This window comes from Halictus rubicundus, chromosome 9 (genome assembly GCF_050948215.1).
Source record: "Halictus rubicundus isolate RS-2024b chromosome 9, iyHalRubi1_principal, whole genome shotgun sequence".
In the NCBI taxonomy this organism is placed as follows: domain Eukaryota; kingdom Metazoa; phylum Arthropoda; class Insecta; order Hymenoptera; family Halictidae; genus Halictus; species Halictus rubicundus.
This window is the reverse complement of record NC_135157.1, coordinates 11,454,932-11,464,612: the sequence shown is the minus strand read 5'-3', so window position 1 is coordinate 11,464,612 and position 9,681 is coordinate 11,454,932. Positions and strand designations below refer to the sequence as shown.

Sequence of the window (9,681 nt, the reverse complement as noted above, 5' to 3'; positions counted from 1 at the left end):
TTCTTATCGGTACGTGTGCCAGCGAATGTTTGTTAAACTCGAATCACTTCGAAGGGCATGGAACCCTGAAGAATGTGATCGTAAGGATCTTACTCGAACCAGCTGGAAGAACCGGACGAACAAGATCGAGCCAGACCACTTCGCGGGTTCTCTCGATTTTCTCTCATATACCGTTCCGAACGCGGGTCTAATTAAAATCACCTAAAACACCATGTTTCCCCTTCGAATTCGCCGTTCCTGCATGCCATTTTAAATCGTGTACTCGGAATACTGTAGAATTAGATTGGCTCCACTATGATTGGTGCGAACAGCTTATTGCTCGCGTTGCTTTTCAATTCTACACCTTGTTCATAACGAAATTACAAGTCGGAGAATCGGGTGCGAAAATTCGGCGAATACTTAGGAAAATAAATCTTTCATGTTATCTGTAAAATAAAGATAATGAAGTATTTCGAGTGATTGTTTGTTACCTTATTTCAAATAGAACGTGCCCAACTCTGGTTAGCAGACTCCTCTTATTTTTAAGCAATTTATTTTCAGAAAGGCCGACCACTCTCGGGTAGGGGACGAAATAAGGCACGTTCACTCTACACCGGCGTAAATGTTTTCTTCTCGATCTCGGATGGTCCGACAGTTTCCGAACACGTGGTCGGATGTTTTGAAATTGAATCGAGTGTAGATCCGTGTCAGGAAAACATTCTTTTTTTTTTTTGGTTCTCACGAAAGTTCCTGTTGGCCCGGTGACGTTCTGCCGTAGACGTAAACACTGGAAGAATCCGTGGACTCTGCTCCTGAAAGCGGTGGAGTGGGAGTAGCAATAGCGGCGCAGACGTCACCGGCATGCGAACATATAATCGAGCGATCGAAGGGGAGCAGGCCAGTTTGCACAGATCGTTCAAGTGGAATGCGTCGTTGCGTCGCCCGACACCATCGACTCCACGTGAATTTCTTTCAGCGCAGTGCCGTTAAGATTTCCTCGAACAACAAATACTCTTCGCGCCGTAAGCTCTCGTTACGTAACTCACGGGGTTACACTTCGGGTCTCGAAGCCGGTGTTCTCCTTGAAAAGTTCCGAGTTGTTTGAACGGCAGACGCGGTTCTACACGTAATACACACGCCTGTGCGGTACATCAAACACGCCGAGATTAACGGGAACCGTGCGAGAGAAGTGTGTTCCGCAGACGGTCCAGGAGGAACAAAAGTGAAACGTTTCGTAACGACTATGTCCAGAACATTTGTGATTTTCGCCGCTGCCCTGACACTCGGATGCCATGTCCTGTGCGTCACTGGTTCCGCGATACCCATGTGGGAATTTCTCTCACGAGATGAGAAAGTAAGTATTGTCTCAAGGTTCTGACGTCGGCGATTCGCAAAACTCCTCTCGAGTCCGTTCTTTCCTCTGAATAGTTTTTTTTTTTTGCTCGATGACCAGCTCGAATTTCACTACGAAGTACCAACTATATTCACGTTTTCATTCATTCTTTATGATTTCGATCGCGCGCGTTTCTATGCAGGTTGAAGTGGTGGTTGTCGATGTTGGAGAAAAAAAAAAAACAAAAAGTGAAACGGCAATTATACCAATCTTCGACGATGTAGGTCCACCGTCTAGGCGTACAAGTGATATGTATTTAGCAAAATCAAACTTTCACCGAACACCATCGGCTGTGCTCGCTAAAAATTCTTTCCCCGTGCACTTGTGCAGTCCGGTCGGGTGCAATTGCGCGAGCGCGCCTCGGACATTGACTTTTCTCATGACATTGCGCCGTTCTTCTCGCGTTCTTTTTTTTTTCTTTTCTTCTTTTTTGTTGAAACACACCCCAGCACAGGAATCGACAATCAACTGTCTCCGATGTAACTAAAAATAAAATGTTCACATTGAATTTATAAAATAATTCAAATTGTTTAGAAATCGTTATCATATTCGCAGCACGCGCAAAGCACGCCGTACACGCCACGAAGACAAACGATTTTCGAGCCAGAGCCATTACGGTAATTACGATTACAGACAATTATAGAAATCGATACAATAGCGCGATATACACGCAGATTTCCCACGACAACGAACAGTGGAATGTAGGTTACGTATCGTGAAAATTTATTTCAATTGAACGTACTAAAGATTGTTACGATGTTCGAACAAGTTACCGGAAGTTTTGCATAGGGTAAGGGAAAATTACTGTGCTTATATTAATTATACTTACTTTTAAAGCATAACGACTATTAAAAGAGAGTCTTTTTTAATGTTCGTTATGCTTTAGAAATAAGTATAATTTATATAGGCATGGTAAGTGGCACCCCCATAGTAATTGGGTCCCTTACCCTACCGGCATGTATCTCGCTTGGGCAAGGAAAATAAACGTGAAATCGATTTCATTGCAACGCGCGCTGTGCGAATAAGACGCTTGTTTGACTGCGAGACGTAAAAGCGTTTGCACGTTCGGTTGAAGTTCAAGAACGCTCTCATTATTCACGCTTGGATTGAACTTATGTATCGCTGCTACTGATCCACATATAGGCTAATGTATCTTCGACTTTCAGCCGTGAAAAATGATCCATTTCGTGAATAATACCATTTTCTCACTGTACACGGCGTACACCTTTGTTCTTCATTCGAGAAACATGAAATGAAAAGTACACTTAAAGTTGCAATTTTAAGATCTATCGAGCGAGCGAACAATTTTACTAAAATTTACCAGATCCTCGAATGGGCTTTTTGTTATGCTAATTGTTTGTACAAGACGTACTCCGGAGACTTTCTCCTATTTCCGGAATCCTGTAGGAGACAACACAATGATCCACCATCGATCACGTCGCCGGTCTATCTAGGTCAGCACCGGAAACCGTGCATCCTTGCCCATGTAGTCCGTCGAGATTCAAACGTATTACGTAGCGCACTCTACGTAAAATTGACTGATGCTTTCTTTCACCAAATAAACGATGCCCATTAACACAATTTTTAATGACAGGACATGTACTCGTTTCGAAATAAATACGAGCTTACCTTGCGAAACCGTGTGAACTATTAAATATTGGGAAACACATTTTTCAAAAATGTGAGTTCACCTGAAATTTTAAATGTTATGTACGAGAACCCGATTTTCCACTACTAGTTCACCCTTGAGTTTGAGACCAGAAAGAATTTGAAAAATACTGTTCCATGGAATGTTAACCGAGCTTTGGTGAAGATGGTACCCCATTGTGAAACGTTTCAAAAAGATTCCACCATTATGCAAGCAGTCTGTCAACACCGGGTACACGTCGGGACGTTCCCTCTCCTCCTTGTCCCTGCGCTAGGACGGTTTTCGACAGGGCCCGAAAGCTATTACAAAAATATCATTAGAAATTCTAAGGTCGGCCGTGTACGCGTAATCGTTCGTCCGTAGATGGAGCCAAAAGTGTGTGGACATCGATTATTGCGCTTTACGTACCGAACGCGAACGGGGGCATGTTTCGCGGCGTCGGCGACGACGGTTAGAATTTATCGTGACGAAAACGAAAAAAAAAAAGGTGTGTATCGCAATCAGGTCCGATACGTGACGGACGGGCCGGGGCTGCGGCTCGCATATATATTTGTTTGTTATAACTGTCGTGTAACCGATATCCCGTGCGTTACACATTGCCGAGTTTCACCGGACGCGCGCGGAATGCATTGGCGTACGGAATGGAAAACAGCTTTCGCGATGATCGGTACTTTGTGTAGAACAAAAAGAGCCACTGGCAATTTCTACCGACTTTTGCAACCACCACGGCATTATTAAAAACAACTGCGTGTTCCGAGCACGCGCAGCTGTTGTTCGATAGAATTCAAAAGAATTCTTTCACCCCGGAAAATGTATTTATCGCAGATCAATCTTCTCAAATTGTATTTAAGAAATATGAAATTTCCTTTCTTAAACTGTATCTCGATTAGTGTCTTCCGTTTTCTCTTTGTGATCAAACAACTTCAAAACTGTTCATCCCTTGTATAGGCAACCAGTTACGGATTCGTTATTATTTCTCCTAAAAATATTACAAAGCCGTTAGATTGTTCGTCCTTTGGATCAAGTATGCATTTATAGTTTCAAAATAGAAATATATGAACAAAATCTTAAATACTACAACTTTACAAAATTATTTATAATATTTTGGTACCCCATGCCAAGAATTAAATAATACGAATTAGCTGTACCATAAACCGTAACAGTGGTCTAGTAGTATATTAACCAAAATATTTTGTTCTAGATGAGCCACCTGTTCCGGACGTTTAGCCAACAGGTGTCCAAGTTCTGTGCAGAATCCTCGATGCCAGACTGCAACAAAAATCTGTTGGTCTCGTGTCTACGAAATTTGGCCAACATGGACGACACTGTTCTTGATAAACTGGACCCGTATCAGCATGGAGCAAAGGAAATGAGTAAGTGATTACACTAGATAAAATGTTAGTCATCCTATGATAGGGTCGTAATATGGTCAAAAAATGCCAAATGATACGTTTTATGCAGTCTGCCACCGAGGGGAGGATGATTCGAGTTCTATAATTCATGTGTTCATTTCTGTCATAAATGCATAAAATCTGTAATCGTAATTTTATTATGCATGCATAAAATGCTCAAACAGTGTTGAGTAATCGCTCAAATATTATGCTCGATAGGTAACTAATTACCTCTGAATCACTAACACTGTTTTTTCCCATTACAGTCTGGCGTGCTATGGCAAAGAATGGATTTTCAACGAGGATGGGCCACGAGTCGGATGAATCTTACTTCACAACTGGCTCTGATCCATTAGGTATGTCTGCAATTTCAAATTTGAAATATTATACTTGATTCCAAAACTTAATTATTACACACATTAAGGGTACAAAGAATTACATTCGGTTTAATTTTGAACAATTTCTTCCAATTGCCTTGCAAGATTTTACATTCAGAATACGTTGATTCGTTAAAATCGTGATACGTTTTTTTACCATTTTGAAACATTGATGGCGCAAAGGTCGAACAGAAAGATAAATTAGAAAATCGGAAGAAAGGAAGTACCAACGCCGACCTAGGAATTGAAAATGTTTGCAAACCCGCATGATGCAGGACGTAGTTCGAGTAAGAGATAAGTCGCGTTGGGCTGTATGAAAAGTAATTACCGAGTGAAAGTTCTAATCGATAGAAAATCAAAACCCGTTCGAGAATGAGATTAGCGATTAGCCGGGGATCGCGTTATTAGCGCGCGGCGAGTACCACCGGCGAAACGCGCTAATTAACCTTTATATTAACCGTGAAAATTGAAATCGCTCGGCAGTCGACGGGAAAATGATTTATTAATGGGATCAGAGCCCTGTCCGATGTCCGTGACCCGACACGAACGAAAACAAATGGCGCCGCGAGAAAGTTCCAGCCACCGTCTCAATCGCTTTCGTTACACTAGAAAGTTTTTTTTTTGTTCATCTTTTCCCCCGACCGAGATCGCGTTTTGATAGCGCGACGTTCGTTCACGGATCGACCGCTTTTCTTTGGTGCACTTTCACCCGATTAACGGGTGGCGATCGAGGATTTTCGGTAGACGTCCCTCGATCGTTCCCGGATAAGGATCGCTCTAGTCGCAGAAAAACCGGCGATGCACAGCCAGAACGAAACACGGAGATGCCACTGCAGACGTCGAAAAAGAGGTCGATTTCTTCAAAAGCACTTTCACAATTTCTCCGAACGAAACCGGAGCGTTCTTTCCTATAAGCAGCAACTCTGAAAAGAATTCAATCGTTAAACAAATTAATCTAATGCGTTCAATGCCGGTGTCGCGCGTGCGACGACCACGATTTCGTATTTCACAGTATAGAAATCCGAATTAATAGAGTTCTGTTGCTACGAAGGCTACTGTATACTAACGCTGTTAGTGAATGTGTTGAAACTTGTTTGGAAAAAAAGATATCCATTTCCGCGACTCGAAATTTAAAAAATTTCACTTTTTCTGCCAGTTTCGCGTATACATTCATGCATATTCGACTGCAATCCATCAAATTTCACTTTGGCGGACTTCCTTTCACGATGGTACTAACTGATATGTTTAGTAACAAAAATACGTATAAAATAGGGTAAGGGACCCGATTACTGTGGGAGTTTTTAATATTCATTATGCTTTAAAAGAAAGTATAATTAATATATAATATTCGTACCCACACAGTAATCGGGCCCCTAACCCATGTAGATTGAAAATTTCCGGGTTATACGAAACTAAAAACTAGCGCTACGGACACTAGGGTTAGTAAAATATGAAAAATGTTAACAAAAAATACTATAGAGTTCTAACGAATGTATGCCAAGAAAATTTCTGGGTTTAACCGGCGAACATTCCGAACGAATGAGATTCTTGTACGCCCCTTCGAATAGTCCTTGCGGAGGATAGTTACGATCTGACGATTGATCTGCCGGAAGTAGGAACTACCGATGCGGCCCGGTGTGAAAATATTACCCATTGAATTATCATAATGCGGAGGTCACGTCTAGGTTAAAAAATGACTCTCGCACCCGTACACGCAACGCGAATGCGTTTAAATGTGGCCGATCGTGCTGAAAATATTTACGACGTGTACGACCCGTCGGAACCCGTTCCTCCTTACTTTTAAATTCGTGCCTCGTAAGGACGCTGATCGTAAGGAAGTTGATTTCAAATTAACGTTAATCGCGTGATTACGCGTTTAACTTATCGATCCATTATGCCAGTAACGATTCGCGAGAGCTACTCACCATACCTAGTAGCGGGCAAGGGCGCCCGCCGATGCCCATGGGCACAACTAGGGGCAAAGCTACGGGCAAGTGACTTAGCGAAGTGGGGGTAGGCCGTAACACCGCCGTAGCTTGCCGCGTAGCTGTGAGAATGCGTGTGACAATGCACATGCAGCCTTGCCCGCGGAGGCGTGGCTTCGTGCCCGCCGTTGTGAAGAAAATCGCTGCCCGTACGGGCAGACGCCGAACAGTTCTGCTATAAACTGTGACATCTAACGTGAAATATTTTTTCAGCTACCAGTGACAGTGAAACGAACGGCCTGAGCGAAGAGACAGCGCCGTCCCACAATTATGCTCGGCCACCTGCAGAGCACACGGGCCCGTACCTCGTTGGACCAATGGTAATTCGCGTTTATCCGGATGGTCGACCGGTTCCGGAGGACTCTACGCGCCCATTGCCGCGCGACGAAGACATCGAAGAGTACAGGCCTTCTCGTGTACCGTCGATCGAGGATCTCGAAGCGGACAGGAACTCGTTCTACGGAAAACGATCCAAGGGGAACTCGTTTTCCGAGGCTAAAAATCAGAATCATCGGCGTCACACACCGTTTGATAGACGGCTGCTTCAAGAGGTCGTCGCGAAACGCAAGATTCATTACTACTGAAGGAACGCGACTCATCGCTGAGGAATGTGCACCTTCGGACGCCAGAACTGGCAGACACGAACGAGGAGAGTACGTGTCCCGTACGAAAATGCTGTGGTCTCGCTTGTTCAACCCTTACGACAGTGATGGGCACGGTAGGGGCCCCTCAAACGCCTGCTTCTCCCACCAACCTCTTTTTCATGGAGCGGGCACCTTCGTCGTGTTCGCTGGTGTCTCGTGTCTTCGTTGCCCCGCGGTAACGGCGCTTACTGGAAAGGGACAATAAACGCTATGGTGGGGAGAACGGTCTTGTCTCAATTGAGACAAAAATGCCCATCCCTGCCTTATGGTATCAAGTCATTCTCTCATACAGATTATTGGAAATGAAACAATTGGTAATGTAGAGCTAAGACAAACTCGGCACCGTTTTCTGCAGGTCCTCTAATATTACCAGGGTCGAGCTTAATTAACAGTCGTCAAATATCTGTAGATGGTACTCGCATAGAATGTACCGCGTTCGACTGAACTGTAGCTGATGTGGTCTTTCATGGTGCAAATTGGGCTGGAATGATTTGTCATACAGATGTAGGTGATACTTGGATCGTTGTACCCTAGATGACAGAATTAATTGCTGATAGAGTCGCTTCTCAAAGTAGGTTATAGGATTTTAACCTTATTCTTGTTATTTCGTGTAATTTCTTCTTTAGAGCGATACGCTACTGGTCAATGGTATAGGAGAACATTTTCGTTCAACAGTAACATTTGCTGCCATTTTTATGGTTTGTATCTGCAAACAAGATTTTGATCGATCCTGTACTTAGATCACTAGTATATAGTAGTTAACACCAGTTAAGTTAACAGCTGACTTAAACGATAGTATAATAAATGAGCGAATGGGTGATATTTTTTAAACAGCTTGCATTGTTAAACGTCCATTAATACACTTATGAACATCTCATAGAGTTAGCAACGGCGAGTTTAAAAAGACTGCTCCTACGAATAACATTCTCTCGTTTTCTTGATTAGCAATTAATAGTAGACTTTGTCAATCTTGAAAATAATTTAAAGGTATATAACGAAGCATGAGCTGTTAAATGACGATTGGTCGGCCATTAGGCTCTATACTTTCATCGTTGTTGATTTTTTTCTTTTCATTTTGCATACATTTTAAACTCTACTGTATATAGTTTGCTTACGTGTACATTCACCCGCTTTTACGCACGAATAATCGCCGACCATGAATATTTTCGATCATATACCTTCTCATTCATTTACTATTTATTTCATCATCCCTATAATTGTTATTTATTTTTTTTTGCATTGCATTCGTTTAGAATTTCGATCTATAACTGTTATCATTTCATAAATTAAATGTACTCGTTATTTGATCCTGCGAGAAATATTTTTATGTCAATTACACCATTGAGTTTTCTTCTCTAAGATGTTCGCCATAACGGCGTAAAGGAACTTACCTCGCTGAAAATTTTTGTTTCATGTTTAGCGCGAAATATATGTATTATAATATTAAACAAAAATATTTTTATGCGTACGACATATTATTGTACTTTATAGAAGTCATGCGACTGAGTTTCTACGGTAAAAAGAAGATTGTTTGTTATTAATACACCACATTAACTCTTTACACAAAATTAAAAAATTTACCATATAGTTGAATTTATCGAATAACTGTTAGATTTGTATGCGCATAATGCACGTGATATTTTATAATAACACATTACATGTTTTTTTATCTACTGAAATGTTTTTTATACGTGTATGTGTACATAGTAATCTAGATTTTATATAAAAAGTTTCGTACTCGTATACATATGTAAAACTATAATTACATTGCTATCACCGAAAAAAAATCTGAAAGCGTAAACGATTATTATATTCGTAAATTTGTATAGATGACTTACAATAAAATGTGATACTTCATTTTGATGATATTGTGTACTTCCACTATCTTATTCTTATGAAATAATTTTTAAACGATATCGGAGTCCTTGAAGAAGAGCTTGAACAACAAAACTCAAAAATTCCCGAAAGATGTCGCCCGTTCGTGGTGTACAAATTTGTGCACGCATGCGCACCGGCTGGTTTTGTTATTCAAACTACTCAATACCAAAGACAAATTTTCTCTCTATTAATACTCGCACAAAATAGATACAAAATTCATCTTACATGTGTAAGTAAATTCCGTCACATATGCGACACGATATAAATAATTTTTTGAGCAATATTCCGTTCACGAAATTATTTATACATATTTGTTGAACGTCATATTCTATGTACTATACTACGTTTCAAATATTGCCGCACTTTCCAATGTTTCGAGTTTTAAC

The 9,681-nt window shown here is 41.4% G+C and overlaps 1 protein-coding gene across 1 annotated transcript; it reads left to right on the top strand.

Moving 5' to 3' along the window:
* Positions 1 to 470: 470 nt before the first annotated feature.
* Reg-5 (Rhythmically expressed gene 5) lies at positions 471 to 9,280 on the top strand. The gene is made up of 4 exons (XM_076793018.1): positions 471 to 1,333; positions 4,222 to 4,393; positions 4,678 to 4,767; positions 6,987 to 9,280. The coding sequence occupies exons 1-4, from the start codon at positions 1,223 to 1,225 to the stop codon at positions 7,355 to 7,357; spliced, it is 744 nt and encodes a 247-aa protein (XP_076649133.1). The 5' UTR covers positions 471 to 1,222; the 3' UTR covers positions 7,358 to 9,280.
* The last annotated feature ends 401 nt before the right edge of the window (positions 9,281 to 9,681 follow it).

Bases quoted from the DNA above. Each gene is read 5' to 3' on its own strand.
- Reg-5 (XM_076793018.1), top strand. From the start codon at position 1,223: ATGTCCAGAACATTTGTGATTTTCGCCGCTGCCCTGACACTCGGATGC. The intron at 1,334-4,221 runs GTAAGTATTGTC...ATTTTGTTCTAG, and splicing joins TTCTCTCACGAGATGAGAAA to ATGAGCCACCTGTTCCGGAC. The intron at 4,768-6,986 runs GTATGTCTGCAA...ATATTTTTTCAG, and splicing joins AACTGGCTCTGATCCATTAG to CTACCAGTGACAGTGAAACG.